Raw genomic sequence first — 17,230 nt, 5'->3', positions numbered from 1 at the left:
GAGAGCTTGCTCCACGTTCCGAAACTAAGTTAATCTTGAATGAAAAAGAGAATTTAAGTTAATCGGTACACTATTAGAATTGCTTGGTTTGAGTGAGTTTAGGTTTTTTTTTTTTTTAATAATTGAGAAAAGAGATATTTGAATCTTATTTTTTAGATAAAGAATTATATATCAATCAATGTTTTTAAATTGAACTGTTTTAATATTATTTTTTTGTACGATTATGATTTTTTTATTAAAAACTTAATATGATAGGTGCATAACGTTTACTTTTGTAAGTTTGCCAACAACGTTTATTAGACCTAACCTTACAATATTAATCTGAAGTTTCCATGGACACATGAATCAGCGGCCCGGGTTTCATGGAACAGATTATTAACTTTCTCTTAATCAATAATTGTACCTTTTCCTGTCAAATGTGTAAGCATACAACTTCAACTTTTAACTACCAAATCCTAGGAAATTGTTATAAGTTGCCTTCTTCCTTTTCTCCTTCACATTGTAGTTTCAATGGACTTTTTCATACAGCAGCTTACGATTTTTGCAACCTTTCTTTTCTTCCTTCCTTTGATTGATTCGGTTTCCTTCAACATAACTCACTTTGGTTCTAACATGACAGACATTGAATACAGGGGAGATGCGAGTCCTTCTGCTGGAGCCATGAACTTGACCAAGGATTCGCTTTATCGCCTTGGCCAAGTTATTTGTACAGAGCCTGTGCGGCTCCAGGACTTTGGTACCAAGCAGCTTACTGACTTTACCACCCATTTTTCCTTCACTATCGATACCTTAGGTCCTGACAACCTACTTTATGGTGATGGGATCGTCTTTTTCATTGTTCCTGTTGGATTTCAATCTCCTGAGAATTCAGGTGGTGGTGGTTTAGGCCTATTTCCTAACACCTTAATCTCTGAGTTATCACAGCAGAAGCATCAAATTGTTTTGGTTGAGTTTGACTCTTTTGCTAACTTAGAAACGGATCCTCCTTATGAGCATGTGGGCATCAATATCAACTCGCTCAATTCTTCTGTGTACACACCTTGGAATGCTAGCTTTCACAGCGGAGATACTGCTGATGCATGGATTTCTTATAATGCTTCCACTAAGAACTTGACTGTGTCTTGGAGGTACAAGGCCACCTCTAATCCTCAAGAAAATTCTAGTCTTTCTTTCCATGTTGATCTGAGGGAGGTTTTACCCATGGAGTGGGTCAAGGTTGGGATTGGAGCTGCAACAGGTCTTTATCACGAGAAACATATACTTAAATCATGGCAGTTCAGTTCCAGCTTGGCTTCCAAGCAGACAAAAGGATCAAAGACTGACAAGATCATAATGATTGCACTGCTATGTTTTGGTGCTCCAGTAGTTGGGTGTATTGTGGCATATTTTACAATTTGGGGAAAGAAGATTGGAAACAAGCAGGAGAATCCAGAGGGAATAAGCTTAATCTGGATTATTCATGACCTCGAAAGAGGAGCAGGACCAAGAAGATTTTCTTACAAAGATCTTATCTCAGCCACCAACAATTTTTCAGATGACAGGAAGTTGGGCCAAGGTGGATTTGGAGCTGTTTACAAGGGACACCTACCAGAGTTAGACATAGACGTAGCAGTGAAGAAATTTTCAAGGGGTTCTAAACAGGGAGAAAAGGAGTATTTAGCTGAGGTGACGATTGTTAGCCGGTTAAGACACAGGAATCTGGTGCAACTCATTGGCTGGTGTCATGATCGAGGTCACTTCCTGCTTGTGTACGAGTTCATGCCCAATGGTAGTCTCGATTCTCACTTATTTACCCACAATTGTACTCTAACTTGGGCTGTAAGGTACAAGATTTGTCTTGGTTTAGCAACAGCAATGTTTTATCTTCACAATGATTGGGAGCAGTGTGTGGTGCACCGAGACATCAAAGCTGGGAATGTGTTGCTGGATTCTGGTTTCAATGTCAAGCTCGGTGACTTTGGATTAGCTCGTCTGGTGGACCACGAGCTAGATCCTCGAACAACTTGTTTGGCTGGAACTTTAGGCTACATGGCTCCAGAATATGTAATCTCAGGTAAAGCAAGCAGCAAGTCAGACGTTTACAGCTTTGGGGTTGTGACTTTAGAACTTGTGATAGGTAGAAGGGCAAGAGATCCTAGAAACGATGAGATGGGATTGGTAGAGTGGGTTTGGGATCTTTACAGACGGGGGGAGCCTCTATCGGCTGTTGATGAAAGATTGCAGATGGGGTTCGATGAACAACAAGCAAAGTGCATGGTAATGGTTGGACTCTGGTGTGCACATCCAGATTACACGTTGAGGCCCTCGATAAGACAGGCGATTCAAGTCCTGAATTTTGAAGCAGAAATGCCTGATCTCCCATTGCAGATGCCTATTCCCATGTATCAAGTTCCCTTGGCTTCACCAACTGAAAGTTTTGCTGAACCATTAATAAGTAATTCTTTTTCTACAACAGGTCGCTAAAATCATATGATTATCTATAGTTTTTGTAAGCTTGTTGGACATGAAATTTTGGGGTTCTTACAATCAGCTGACAAAAGAATCTGGTGTGAAGCTAATCAGGTCCCAATGCCATATTCGTAGACATGGAAGTTTGGTACCCTGCAAGCTGCTGCTGAAGTCATGAAGCTTTGATGAAAGAATCTGAACAAGCTTTAGAAATAAAATTTGTTGTGCCAGAGCTGGGAATCTGAATCAGGAAGCATCAATTAATTGTTTAAGCTTTGTTGTAAATTACCATTTGAGCAAGAAATTTCTGTTCTGCGGCTAAAGCTTTGGTTCTTTATGTACCAAGATTAATTTCCTTCTTCTATAAATAAGAAAAACAAAAAATTATCCATACAAAAATCCCAAAAAAGAAAAAAAAACTATAAACAACTCTTAATTTCCAATCAAGGAAATTTTTTTTTGTTTTGCAACATAATATAAATACCCAAAATTGAATTTATTCATAAAATGTTCTTGGACATAAAAAATTAAAAAAAAAATGAAAATTCTGAGTTTGTTGGTCAACTGGTAAACGACGTCGTTACTGCTTCGCTATAGCAGCTGTTAAAATTTGACATCTATCGACGGAAGGCCTCTCTCCTCTGGTTCTTGCCTGAGGTATCTTCCTGAAAATCCACTCTCTTTTCTTTCTTTTTCTGAATCTTTCTTTAGTTTTCTCGGCAGCCAAACGTAGAGTTACCACTCATCGATCTGGTTTTTCGTTTTTCTTTTCGATTAAGTGAAAAAGATTCAAAATTTAACATAATTTGGCATCAATTTTAGGACTTGAAGTATATCCTTTCCATGTTAGGGTTTTAGTATATTTCTATCATTCAATCCATATCCATTTTGTTTGATTAATGCTTTTCCATTGGCAGTTATACAGAAATGGAGGAAATATTTGCTCTAGTACTTTCCATGCTTCTTGTACTCGCATTAGTTCCATTATATCTGTGGAAACACCGTCAGGGTACTCGATCAACCGATGAACACGTTGAAGAACGCCAGGTATATTTGGAGTATTGAAAGTTATAATTTTGTTGGTTTTTTTAATTTTATGCGATTATTAATTGGTTTGTGTGGATTGCAGGCTCCAAGGAGGGAAAATGTAGTACGTGGTGGAGCCACTGGTGGTCGTAGTAGGATGCGGAGGAGACCGGCTGCCGGAGGAGCTAGCACGTCATCAGCCGCTGCAACTGCTGAAGGTTTGTTGATTGGAAAGAATGTGAAATTTGATTGGTTTGTTGAGCATTTTAACAAATTTTACTGATTTGATGACATATGGGACTTTCTTGCTATAGTTATGAAATCTGTATATGAAATGTGTAGAGGACCATTTATGACCATTCAGCAGATCATCTTTTCTGGATGTTGTTATTTCTGTCATTTAGCGGAATTACTTTCAATTTAGGAAAGAGATGTGAGGTGAAACAGTGGTTTGTTTTGTGGAGTGATACTTCACGTTTAAGGTGGTTAAGGTTGTTAGTGAATATAGGGAGTTTAATTTATGTTATTTGTAGATTAAAACCATACTAAGGAATGGCTTATCTTTGATGTCTCAAATGTTTTTTTTATGAGGAATGAGAGAGAGAGGAACGATTTGGCTTTGTGCAAGGATGTGTGAATCTGAGATGCTTTCTTAATAATCCCCCACCCCTTCTTTTCTCTTCCATAGCATTAAATTTGAATTACGCTTCTACAGCAGCCTAGTTTTCTTTCCTTAAAATGCTGTTTTCTCTGCTTGGGGTAAGTGGCACTGACTGAAGTATTTATTTATCCAAATGTCAATGCAGAAACTGCTGATGGAAGTGATGGAGAAGATGAGGCAGATGGGTATTATGAGGCTAAAGCATCGAAGAAAAAAGAAAAGAAGCGGCAAGAAAGGGATGCACAAAGAAGGGTACATCATTATTATCTCAGTCGTTACTTATTTTATATTCTGTTATGCTTGGACCTGTTGCCACTGTTCACTAAGTTCTTATGACTTTTGATCAAGGCTGAAGAAGCTGCTCGGGAGTCAAGGCTGACCAAACAGGACCGATATGCTGAAATGCGGAGGAGGAAGGATGAGGAACGTGAAGCGGAGGAGCGTAGGCTGGTGTGTTGATTGCCTTCATCTTTGTGGCGCTGATATACTCAGAATCCACCCAGATAACCACTTATATATAATTTCCCAATTTAAGATATTTGCTATCGTTTATCTAGGAAGAAGAAGCTCAAGCTCGAAAGGCCAACGAAGAAGAAGCTGCTGCATTGGAGTTTGAGAAGTGGAAAGGGGAGTTTTCTGTTGATGCTGAAGGAACCACAGAGAATGAAGTGCAAGATGGAAGTCAGGACTTGCTTTCCAATTTTGTGGAATACATTAAGGTAATTTTGAGCCCTGTATTAACTGGTTTCTTACTCTAAATCATGATAAGCAGACAAGTATTTTCTTTGGCTGTTTTCAGCCTCCTCCATTTCCTCTTGCTTTGATCTTTTTCCTTTGACAAGCAAATGACTATCAAATGTGAACTTTTTTGATCTGAAATCTTTTTAATCAGAATTTAACAAAGGTTTTGGAAGTATTTGTGCTATATAATGACAGAATAAGCATTAGCCTACATACAGTTTATTAGGTGCCAATAAGGCTTTCGAATGAGTGTTGTTGTGTTGCACTTTGGTTATTTATGTATTTGTATATGATCTTGCAGAATCATAAATGTATTCCTTTGGAAGATCTGGCTGCAGAATTCAAGCTGAGAACCCAGGTATATGCTCCTAATAGTTAATTTCCCCTTTAAATTGAATCCTTTCATAGGTCGACTTTTGGCCTCCAGTTCTAGCAAATAAAGGGAACCCGTAAATTGAACTGTCTAGCCTCTCTTCTTCCATCCTGTTCCTATCCTAGATTCTGCTTTCTAACTTTTTAAGTACAACTTATCATCAATGCAGGAATGTATCAATAGGATCACCTCCCTCGAAAGTATGGGTATGTAATTTTCATGTTTCCTTCCGTTCATAACCATCTATTCCGGAACTACTTTCATCTAATGAACAATTTAAGTGCTTGTCATATAAAACTTAATGACTTATTTGTCTATCCTTTATTTATCGCGTGCACAGGTCGACTTTCTGGTGTCATGGATGACAGAGGAAAATATATATACATCTCACTGGAGGAGATGAAGGCTGTAGCCGACTATATCAAGCGTCAGGGAAGGGTTAGCATTTCACATTTAGCCAGCAAGTCCAACCAGTTCATTGATTTAGAGCCAAAAGTTCAGCTCTTGGAGGAGATGAGCATAGCAGAGGAAATCAATGTTGCTTGATTCAATTGTATACCCCTTCCCCTTCTCACTAATATTTGTTGAAGACAAAGTTTACTCATGGAAAAATATAGCAATTGCATTATGAAAACAAAAATGGCCAGATTGAGTTTTGCTTATGCATTTACTTGTTTTAAGCCACATAGTCTTCCTGTTTTTAATTTATAAATTTCTTTCAGGTCTGTTTAATATCGCGATTTAAATAATTATAATCGTAAACATTCATTTATTTTTATGAAAATAAACAAATTTATCGTAATCATCGTACTAAGATTTTTCGCTATTTATTATAAATGATACGATATCTTGTATTTACGATTAAATTTGATAATTATAATTGAACTTAATTCAATTGTAATTAGGATAATAATTTTTTTATATTTAAATTTGTAAATTTATTAATCTTAACTAGAAACAAATGGGGAGGACTTGGTTCGGGGTAATCGGACCACTCTTATCTAAACCGAACCTGATTCTGTCTTTCCCTACAAGACATGAACAAAAACCGCACGTGCCCATTTTAAGGATTGTTCCCAGTTCGCAACGTCGTCGTTTTATCCTTTCAAACCTTCTTTTTCTCAACAATTTCCATTTACGTTGACAATTCTACCCTTTCAACTCAACAACTCCCCTCCTTGCTCCTCATCAACACTACCACCTCACGTCTCACTCCATCAACCGCCACGTGTCTAATTTTATCATCACTAGCTGTTAACAGCGAGTGCAATTTTAAATCGTAATCGCAGGAGTAAAAACCCATCGCCTCAACTTGCGTACAACCTATGAAAAATCCCAAAAATATCCAAAAAAAAAAATTGTCTTTTCCTTAATTTTTTTAATTAAATAAATTATTGGGTAAAACTCTCTCCTTTTAATTCCCTCTCCACCCAAACGAAAAAGCTAAACTCCACCACCACCCCTACCACGCCGAGGAACGCCTCTCAGACTTTATCCGACTTTTAGGGTTTCATTATTATCTCGTAATCCGAAGTTCAATTATCTACCAAAAGCCCTAAAATCCCCGGATCAGGTAATTTTCCTATATAATCTTCTCTAATTTTCCTTTGAATTCTGTTGTTTTTGGGGGTTAAAGATCAATTTTTTATCAGTCAGTGATTGATCTGGAGCTTTTCTGATCATGGGTTTTGTGTATATAATCGAGATTTCTTCTTTTTTGTCTTTAATTTGTATGCTAATTGTTTGTGTTTAGATCAGATTAAGAATCTTTTTTGGCTGAAAGAAATGAGCGAAATGTAAGATTCAAGGTTACATTTTTAGGTCTGGGATTTTGTTTTGTCATGATTGTATATAGTTTGATTAGATTGAAAAAGAATATTAATCTAAAATAGTGAGTTTTTAGATGTTGGGTTTTTGTAAACATGTTAATTGATTTTTAATTGTGCCTTTTGGATTAATTGTAATGATTTCTGGGATGGGTTTGTAGCTAATTCGTTAAGATTTGGTCCCTTAATGCATAAATTAGAACATTTTGGGGTGTTGTTTTGTTTCTTTTTTGGTATGTTTGAGAAAGTGGAAGAGCAAATAGGGAAGATTTTAATCCTCGTTGGGAGGGATTGGGTGCAAGTTTGAATCTTGTTGTGATTATACTTGTTTCCAGTTTAACTTATGGTTTTTGATTTAACAATGATCAGATACTTCTTTCTTCTATTTACTTTTTGTGAGGTTTGTAAGGCTTTCGTTTGTTATGTTAACTTGTTGATAGAAGGGAATGAGATGCCCACTTTGGTTGGTTGTCAAATGGAATTTAGGATTCCTTCTTTTTTTTTTTTTGATTTTATGTGAATATTATTGTTATTCTTGATGGTGATATATGAATTCATATCTGATGTGGGTATTGCTTTGCATATTTAGGTCTGAGCTTGTGGTTGTTAGGCCTCTTTGATCAACTAAGTTTCATGTCTGATCTCGACGTCCAGATTCCTACTACCTTTGGTACGCCTGGATCCTAACTTCCCAAGTCCCATTATGCATCTTTGTTGTTGATTTGTCTGTTGTTGTTAAAATGGGTTTAACTTGTATTTTGTGTTTGTTGTGCTAGATCCCTTTGCTGATGCAAATGCTGAGGACTCAGGTGCTGGTGCAAAGGAGTATGTTCACATTCGTATCCAGCAGCGGAATGGTAGGAAAAGCCTGACAACTGTCCAGGGGTTGAAGAAAGAATTCAGCTATAACAAGATACTCAAAGACCTCAAGAAGGAGTTTTGCTGCAATGGCACTGTGGTTCAGGATCCTGAATTAGGGCAGGTGTGTGTATAACCCATAAGAGATTATTAACCTTGTCAATATCTGTTATTGGTGCCCAATGGTTAAGTTTGTTGTATTGCTGTTTATATTCAGGTTATTCAACTTCAAGGTGACCAGCGAAAGAATGTCTCCACCTTCCTTGTTCAGGTAATTGTTTTTGCTTCTTGAATATTTCAATGTCACATGTGTTGATAAGCAAAAGTGCATCTGATGCAGTGTGGTGTTCAAGTTCCTAAACTTCATTGTCTTTCTTTTTGGACCAGGCTGGCATTGTGAAGAAGGAGAACATCAAAATCCATGGTTTCTAAGTTGCAGCTGCTTAAAGTTTTCTGCTAAGTCACACGGCTTGTGTCAAAGCAGAAAATACTACCTGATTAGGATAATATCTATGGTCTTATATCATCTCTATGTTAGTTTCATAACGACATATGCATCTCGTATTTCTTGTGCTTTCTAGTTCCCTCAATTATGTACCGTTGGATGATTATGCAATCTATAAAAGTTTGTTTCTCTATGACTCAAAGTTAAACAAGTGGTCTTTTAGTCATCTGAATATCTTCTGCATTTTTTGTTTGGGTTTATTTCATCATCTGATGAAGCACAAGATTTATTTCGGCTATTGGTTGTATGGATCTTAGATATGATCATGTTTGGTCACGCGGAGCTATAGAGAGAGATTTCTTGTGCCGGTTCGTGCACTTGCTTTAAGAGCATTAGATCTCTGGTTTCTGTTCCCTGCCTCTTTTCTTCTGTTCCAGCCTCACTGCCTCAGTAATTGGTTGCGACCCTGTTCTTGTTTGCTCAAAACGTTGCTTCTACAATAATACGTAAATCTGAAATTGAAAATGAAAATTGCCTGCTAGGATCTCAAGGAGTTTGAAAAGTGCTTGGGGGATGTTAATCAACAGACTCAACAAAGCATCAGAGGCCGGTGAATTCACCTACCATATAAACTAGTGCAATCCATAAAAATATTGGCAAACATAGGGGAGTTGGCCAAGTTTTTGTGTTACGAAAAATTAGAGCAAAATTGGTCATGGTTATGCGAGTTGTGGAGTTTTATGCCCTTAGCCGCTAAGGTATATGCAATAATAGTAGAAATATTCCATTATGTGTGAACGAATGTCAGCCAGGAATAACTATATTCTCATTTCTAAGATGATTTTTTCATTGAATTGACATGAGCATTATCTGGTAATGTTATATTCCAGCCAAAACGGTGAAGGAAAAGAAGCATATTTTATCCCTTGCTTGTGCATCTTCCCAACCAGAGAATCCGACATGTAAGTGTCATTCTCTCTTAAAGATTAACCTATTGAGGTGCATAGAGGTCTGTAGAATTCTCCTAATCCTTTCTCCTAAAGGTTGATCGAGGTGTGTAATGTTCACATTTATAAAATTTTTAAGATTTTCTTAATTATGTGATATGAAATTGATACACCTTATTTCTTTTGAAGTACTTGACTTGATATTTTATCTATCCAATTTAATTACGGTTTCACTATTATCGATCACTGTGCCTATCTCTCTTTTGAAAATAGTTGGCATGTATCATATTTAGGTTGGATCGACAACCACAATGTAGTGTAAGCAATTACAAGAGATGGGTTTTGCAAACTTTGGCTAACAAGTGTACTTATGCATTATTTTAGAACTTAGGAAGGCAAAGAAGATCCATCTCCAAGTCTTAAGATATTTGATAAGATGTTAAATCCAAATAAGATGTTTTTTTTTTCTCTATTTTGGCTTGTCCATGAAAAAAAGCAAGGTGTTTTTATATAAAAATATTTTAATTTTCAACATCATGTGAAGATTATTGTCTTGTGCTGGAAAGACCCCAAGCCCATTACCTCAAACTTTTTCATGTTGAATTTGAATTCAGCTCTCATGAAAAGGGGTATTTAGTTCAAGGAGGCCCAACAATCTGGTTTGAGACTTTGAATAAGATGAGTGCTTCTTCCAAGTTGCACCAATACCCAGCCCAGAGGAAAGGAAGGAATAAAAGAAAAGCCAAATGTTACTATTTTTATTTTTTTTATATTACAAATTTATTATTTGTTTTATTTTTTTTTTGCATATTAACATCCATATTATAAAAATAAATTCAAATTAAAATATTAGTTTTAATTTTACGAGCCTTAGAAAAAAAATATTTAGAGATGAAAAGAGTAAGTATTAATAGATACTAATATTAAATAAGGATTATTTGTTTTGATTCTTCAAAGGTTTGAGGAAAAGATAATAAAAGAAAAGTAAAAACTCAAAATGGTGAAATACATTCGGTTAAATTGTAAATGCAAAAATTCCATCAAATCTCTCTTCCCTCACTTTCTTTCCTCTTTGGCCATTTTAGGCTTTATTTTGGGGACCTACCTCACTAGTCTTAAACCTTGAAGATTGCTTCATATTTCATACAATGACAGCCCTTTTTTCTCTTTTAAGTTTCTAGTTTCGATTTGTGGGGAATCTACCATGGCCAACCTTTTTTCCTAGTGTTCCTTTGGTTGCAAGATGGTGCCATTTTTACCATTAATGAAGGTGTTTATTTTTTGATAACCCTTTTGCTATTGCATATTAGTGATGTGTCAATTACACCATTAATGAAGTTCTCTTGAAGATTAGGGTTTTGAAGTTTTCAGATTGAAATATCAACGTTTTGACAATGAAATATGTGATTGTTATCATTATAAGATGATGGAAGTATCCACTTGCCAAATCATTTCAAGCTTGAAACTACATATATATGAACAAATAATATGCCTTTCCCATGAAGAATCCAAGATACTATTGTCAAATAGATACCTTCCTAGGGTAACAAATTAAGTGACAAAAAGATGACCAAAAGTTGAGCACTTGGTGACAAAGATCACCGAAAGGGTCTGCAAGATAATCCCACGTGACAAAGAAAGGACAAAGTGGGGATCAGATACAGTGGTGCCTGCAAATTGGTTGAAGCCAAAATACACCAAAAGGACAAAGTATTTTCTTGAATGACGTAACTCACCCTGCAACAAGGGTAATCAGATCTTTCAACAAGAAGATCCTAACGATTCTAAACCCTTCAAATCCTATCCTTTCCCCAGGTGTCCTCTCAGATATTTTGTTCACTTTCCACTCTTTTCCACCCTCTTCACTTCTTTTCTGCAATCTTCTCAGCTCTAAGCTGCAAAGGAACCCCAAAAAGATCACCCTTTCTTGATTTTTCTCAGGCAGTAATGGCATCATCCGTAGCTACTACTCTCACTTCCTCTACCAAACTTTACAGAAACACTTCCCTCTTTGAGTCTTCCTTCCATGGGGTTCCCATAACGCCACTTTCTTTCCATCTCAAGGCAAAGTCCTCTCCACGCAATGCATCAGTTTCCATGTCTGCAGCCTCATCACCTCCACCGTATGACCTGAACAATTTCAGGTTTGACCCCATCAAGGAATCCATCGTGTCACGTGAGATGACACGTAGGTACATGATGGACATGATCACCCACGCTGACACTGATGTGGTGGTGGTTGGTGCGGGCTCCGCAGGGCTGTCTTGTGCCTATGAGCTTAGCAAGAACCCGTCCGTACAGGTTGCTATTGTTGAGCAATCTGTTAGCCCCGGAGGTGGTGCCTGGCTAGGAGGACAGCTTTTCTCTGCCATGGTAATGTGAAAAACAATCAGATATTGAAATCTTTCTATGAATTTCTTTTGGTACAAGAATTCAGATATTGATAATATGAAAAACAATCAGCAGCGGATTTCTAGTCTTGTTATTGTTTAGCATTCATACATCTTTTAATCTGTAAATCTCAAAAATGAATTTGACATGCCTAAATCTTTTGTTTTAACTTAAATCATCATAACTTAAAAAATGGATCTTAGGTATGAGATATAACAAAAAGAGATAGATAGCTCAGGGTTTTCTCTTTTGTGAAGACATATGAAAGATCCAATTTGAAGGCAAGGCCTTAGATTCTACTGTTGTTGATTAAAAAGATTAAAAATTCTATGTTAATGCAGGTAGTACGCAAACCAGCTCATCGCTTCCTTGATGAACTTGGGATTGAGTATGATGAGCAAGACGACTATGTGGTGATCAAGCATGCAGCCCTGTTCACATCCACCATCATGAGCAAGCTTCTAGCTCGCCCCAATGTGAAGCTGTTCAATGCTGTGGCGGCAGAGGACTTGATAGTGAAGGGAGGAAGAGTTGGTGGTGTTGTGACAAATTGGGCCTTGGTTTCAATGAACCATGACACACAGTCCTGCATGGACCCTAACGTCATGGAGGCCAAGGTGGTGGTGAGCTCTTGTGGTCATGATGGGCCATTTGGAGCCACTGGGGTCAAGAGGTTGAAGAGCATTGGGATGATTGATAGCGTGCCGGGGATGAAGGCACTGGATATGAATACAGCTGAGGATGCTATTGTGAGGCTAACTAGGGAAATTGTGCCTGGGATGATTGTTACTGGAATGGAAGTTGCCGAGATTGATGGATCACCAAGAATGGTAACTTTCACTTACATGATCATTATTATTCTGTTTGATTCTGAATCATGCTGAATTTAGTTCCTCCTCTAAAATGCATGCTTTGGAGTTGTTATGAAAGAAGATAGTGATCTTACAATGGCCTGTTGTTAACGTATTGCATTGCTTTTGGCACTGCAGGGACCAACATTTGGAGCCATGATGATATCAGGGCAAAAGGCAGCCCATCTTGCTCTGCAATCATTGGGATTGCCTAATGCACTTGATGGAACATATGTGGGAAACATTCACCCAGAGCTGATCTTGGCTGCTGCAGATTCTGCTGAGACTGCTGATGCTTAGTTGCATAGCAATTAGTCGCGATGATGGAGATTAGGGGTCGGTTTTAGAGTCATCGGTAGGAACGAGTGGTTTGGTTTTAGATGGTTGATGTGATTATGTGGTGAGCTTTGTTAATAAAGAGGGTGTGCTGTTTAGACCCTGTTGGAACTTAATGGCACGTAGCAGTTAGTTCTTGCTGTTCTTGTTGCCATCAATAAGTATTGCTTTTTCTTCCTCTTTCTCTCCTCTTTACAAGTTCCATTGATTAATAGTTGCCAAATCTCTCTAATCATGCCACCCATGCTGCTATAATTCCTGGGTAATATGATCAGAAATAGTATAAAAAAAATAAAAATTTTGCTGCTGGACATTGTTTTGCTCTGCAGTCTCTATGGCTCTTAACCATTGGCATGTTTCCTTGTGAACAAGATACCAAAAGAAACCTAAGGGTCCTTAGACCCAGGCTCATAATTCTGCTTTAGTCTATACCATAGTTTCTCAGGTTAGTTTCTCTGCTGCTCTTTAATCTTCCATTAGCAGTTGCATATGGTGTTTTTGCTTGTCAGTTCTATTTTTCCTCTGTTTTCAGTAAATTCATCACTAAAAAAAAACCTTTTTCATACATTAACAATAAAATTTTGTTAATTTAATGCAATTAATAAGATTGAGCAAGGCAATATCTTAACAAGCATCTAAAATTTGTTTAAGCAATGAAAATTAGGTCTAACATGAACCTGCATGATTTAGTTCAGCCAATATGTCACGAGATCATTACTCTTTTTGCCAAAAACTAATTTAATGGAACGTATAAAGTCGATATTTATAAACTCAGAACTCCTCTTTATCTATCAGAAAGGAGATTTCGTAACAAATACGGTTGGATATTTTATGAAAATTAATTAGGCATTCCACACCAATCATCTGTTTTGAGACAACCAAAAACTCATTGACAACTCAAAATTTGCCTTTGGCCAACCTCCAAAAACGACATAGTTCATCAACCACACACTAAAAATAGCAAAACCAGATGCCTGTTCTGTTTTTTTCACTACAAGAAGAAAGCACCACCCTGTTTCCCCTGTCCGAACCAACCGCAAAAACAAGAGGAAGAGAATTTAGCTTGACTCAATCTCCCATTTTCTTCTCCCCTTATAGCCCTTTCATCCCTAAACTTCATAGGGTTTCACTCAGAACTCCCTCCCTCTCTCCCCTTGCCGCGTCGTCACCGCGCGGCAAACCCCCTTCCCTGCCTCTGGCTCTGCCTCTCATCATCAACCTCAAAATAGAAAACAAAACAAAACATCAAAAAAGAAAAGGTTTCAAAAAAAGCAAAAGCAGGCATGAAAATGCCTTGGATGAAACTCTTATGTCTTGCATTTCTCTGTATCTCTTTAAGAATTCAGCTCTGTTACGGCCAAGATAACACGGATGACTACAGTGATCCAGTGGCGGCACCACCACCGGGCCAAGACAATTGTAATGGCGTATTCTTGAGCTACGCTTTCACGTCAAGGAATAAAGAGTATCCCCACGTAAAGAACATAACAGCTCAATCATGGGCGTTCAAGTCTATAGCCACTATAATGAATGCGGGAACAGAAGAGGTAAAGGGATGGAAGATGTTCGTAGGGTTTCAACATAGGGAGATATTGGTGTCTGCAACGAACGCGGTCGTCGTAGACGGCAGCGGAGATTTTCCTGTGGCTGTTGGGAATGGAACAACCTTGTCAGGGTACCCCATGACGGACCTCAAGACGTCCATTGACACTGCTGGGGATTATAACCAGATTGCCGTGCAGGTTGAGTTCACCGGCACCATGTTTGGCTTGAAAGAGAAGGTGATTCCGATGCCGAAGACGATCAGGCTGGCCAACGATGGCTGGAACTGCCCCCAGCCTACTAAACATAGTACGTTTCTTCTCCTTGTTTGATATTTAGGTTTTGTTTCATGCATGGTGTTCCAACGTGAAAGTATGCATGCAAACGTTTGAACTTTCTTTCTTTATTTATTTTTTTCATTAGTGGACTCTTAAATTAATCTTTGGATTAGATACAATTACTTAGATATATATATATATATATATTTAACTTTACCGATAAATTCAGAGGATGGGATCTAAAATCTTAATTAAACAGGTAATTTTAATCTTAGAAAATACTTATTGTTTGATAATATTTTTATTTTACAGCCACCTACATGCATGTGTGTTGCAAAAAGAATCCCAAATTCAAGGCCAAGCCTGTGAGGGGCAAGTACTTGCCTAGGCAATATGGGGATCTCAACTTCATGTATGATGTTCTTCAAGCTTATGAAGGCAGCTATGTCGCCCAAGTAACCATGGACAACAACAGCCCCTTAAGCCGCCTTGATCACTGGAACTTGACTTGGGAATGGATGAGAGGGGAGTTCATTTACTCCATGAGAGGAGCCTACACTCACAAAATCGATTACTCTGATTGCATCTATGGCCTAGCCGGGCAATACCTCAAGGACTTTGATTTCAGTCAAGTCATGAATTGCCAGAAAAAGCCTGTGATTGCTGATCTACCAGCTGATAGAGCGAATGATACCACGGTTGGCAAGATTCCTTATTGTTGCAGGAATGGCACTCTCTTGCCACCCTTGATGGATGAAAGCAAAGCAAGGTCAATTTTCCAATTAAGGGTATACAAATTGCCTCCTGATACCAGCAAGACTGCTTTGTATCCACCACAAAGATGGAACATTACTGGGGTACTCAATCCCCACTACAAATGTGGCCCTCCAATTAGAGTTGATCCAACAGAATTTCCTGACAGGACTGGCCTCCAGGCCACGACAAGTGCTATTGCAAGTTGGCAAGTTGTCTGCAACATTACCAAGCCAGAGAAGAAAAAAACCAAGTGCTGTGTTTCCTTCTCAGCTTACTACAATGATTCTGCCATTCCATGCAGTACCTGTGCTTGCGGCTGTGATAATATCGATACGGATACTTGCAACCCCAACGGGCGTTCGATGCTTCTCCCAGCAGATGCTCTACTTGTTCCTTTTGAAAACAGGACAGCTAAAGCTAAAGCCTTTGCCCATCTCAAGCACAGGGCTGTTCCTAAAAAGTTGCCTTGCCCTGACAATTGCGGAGTTAGTATAAATTGGCATGTTAACTCTGATTACAAGACCGGATGGACAGCTCGGATCACCCTGTTTAATTGGGGAGATTCTCCATTTGAGGACTGGTTCGCTGCTGTTCAAATGAACAAGGCTTTCCCCGGTTATGAAAATGTCTATTCCTTCAATGGAACAAAGCTGCAATCCGTTAAGAATACCATTTTCTTCCAGGGTTTGCCAGGTTTGAATTACTTGGTGGCAGAGAGAAATGGGACTAAACGACATGATCCGAGAGTCCCTGGAAAGCAACAATCTGTGATTTCATTCACAAAGAAACATACACCAGGAATAAACATTCGACATGGCGATGGATTCCCATCAAAGGTGTTCTTCAACGGGGAAGAATGTGCTCTTCCTGATGATTTTCCAAGGAGTGCAGGGCACAGCTCTCGCGTTTCCGTCTCAGCTGCTATCTTCATAGTTATTCTGACTTTCTTGCTCATGACAGACCGTTTCCATTTATGATCTTTGAAGGGTCCCTTTTTTTCTTGTAGTGTATTAGCTTTGGTAAGAATTTATATACATTATATTTTTGCTTCTATGATTTAAAACTCAACATCTTGAACAACCCCATGAATCATGATGATCTCTTTATAACTAGAATTTGCTTTGCTTTCTTTCTGGGAAAAGAAATAATGCTGATGTGACATGGGTGGATAGAGGATGGAGAGCAATGCGCAACTACAACTTGAAGAAGGCTTCTTCTGCTATAAATTTGATCATCAAGAAGTGCAGAGATGAGGAAACTGTAACAACTGTGAAAAACAGAAAAATTTATGATAATTTGTGCTTGAGCTGTACCGTAGATATTATTTATTGCCTGACAAGGCCTTTCCAATGTAATATTTCGGACAACCATCTTTTTGCTTTCTGGTATATTGTATTTTTTTTTTACTGCAAAAGACAAATTAGAACTTCCATTTGATCTCTTGAACTGTTTTGTAAGAATGTTTTAAGGAAGTTGACGAACAAGCCAATGAAAAGGGTAATAAAAAAATCATGGCAGTCAGGGCAGGACATTGTAGTCATTTCACTTTTAGTCATGACAATAGCCTCGAATCAACATTTTACATTCAAATCAAGAAAGTTCATTGATATTCACACAGAAGAAAAGAAGTGATTTTACATTCAACAGTTCATGACCATAACTGTCTTTTAAGTGACCATGGTGACTTTGGGACTATGAAAGGCAAATTCTGCTTAGAATTTTGCCATGGTTCCCAAGCGATGTCCTGTGCA

At 38.1% G+C, this 17,230-nt stretch overlaps 5 protein-coding genes across 6 annotated transcripts; all 5 read left to right on the top strand.

Moving 5' to 3' along the window:
• Positions 511-2,778, top strand: LOC18593647 (L-type lectin-domain containing receptor kinase IX.1). Its single transcript, XM_018124197.1, has one exon. The coding sequence runs from the start codon at positions 511-513 to the stop codon at positions 2,461-2,463; it is 1,953 nt and encodes a 650-aa protein (XP_017979686.1). The 3' UTR covers positions 2,464-2,778.
• Positions 3,011-5,933, top strand: LOC18593646 (DDRGK domain-containing protein 1). 2 transcript variants are annotated; one of them, XM_007020962.2, is made up of 9 exons: positions 3,011-3,105; positions 3,366-3,495; positions 3,578-3,692; positions 4,281-4,387; positions 4,484-4,585; positions 4,693-4,854; positions 5,178-5,234; positions 5,419-5,455; positions 5,590-5,933. In XM_007020962.2, the coding sequence occupies exons 2-9, from the start codon at positions 3,376-3,378 to the stop codon at positions 5,793-5,795; spliced, it is 906 nt and encodes a 301-aa protein (XP_007021024.2). In that variant the 5' UTR covers positions 3,011-3,105; positions 3,366-3,375; the 3' UTR covers positions 5,796-5,933. The 2 variants fall into 2 exon arrangements, with proteins under 2 accessions (XP_007021024.2, XP_017979967.1); XM_018124478.1 differs by lacking the exon at positions 3,011-3,105 and adding an exon at positions 3,155-3,177.
• On the top strand, positions 6,660-8,589 carry LOC18593645 (protein translation factor SUI1 homolog 2). Its single transcript, XM_018124488.1, has 5 exons — positions 6,660-6,822; positions 7,665-7,745; positions 7,852-8,057; positions 8,151-8,204; positions 8,321-8,589. Exons 2-5 carry the CDS (start codon positions 7,709-7,711, stop codon positions 8,363-8,365), a joined length of 342 nt encoding a protein of 113 aa, XP_017979977.1. The 5' UTR covers positions 6,660-6,822; positions 7,665-7,708; the 3' UTR covers positions 8,366-8,589.
• LOC18593644 (thiamine thiazole synthase, chloroplastic) lies at positions 11,127-13,085 on the top strand. Its single transcript, XM_007020960.2, has 3 exons — positions 11,127-11,698; positions 12,058-12,546; positions 12,706-13,085. The coding sequence occupies exons 1-3, from the start codon at positions 11,273-11,275 to the stop codon at positions 12,865-12,867; spliced, it is 1,077 nt and encodes a 358-aa protein (XP_007021022.1). The 5' UTR covers positions 11,127-11,272; the 3' UTR covers positions 12,868-13,085.
• LOC18593643 (COBRA-like protein 10) lies at positions 13,947-16,918 on the top strand. The gene is made up of 3 exons (XM_007020959.2): positions 13,947-14,754; positions 15,036-16,498; positions 16,622-16,918. The coding sequence occupies exons 1-2, from the start codon at positions 14,187-14,189 to the stop codon at positions 16,454-16,456; spliced, it is 1,989 nt and encodes a 662-aa protein (XP_007021021.1). The 5' UTR covers positions 13,947-14,186; the 3' UTR covers positions 16,457-16,498; positions 16,622-16,918.

The sequence above is a fragment of the Theobroma cacao genome, chromosome 7 (assembly GCF_000208745.1).
Source record: "Theobroma cacao cultivar B97-61/B2 chromosome 7, Criollo_cocoa_genome_V2, whole genome shotgun sequence".
Classification (NCBI taxonomy): domain Eukaryota; kingdom Viridiplantae; phylum Streptophyta; class Magnoliopsida; order Malvales; family Malvaceae; genus Theobroma; species Theobroma cacao.
The sequence above is the reverse complement of the archived record's forward strand: the minus strand, read 5'-3'. Positions and strand labels throughout refer to the sequence as shown.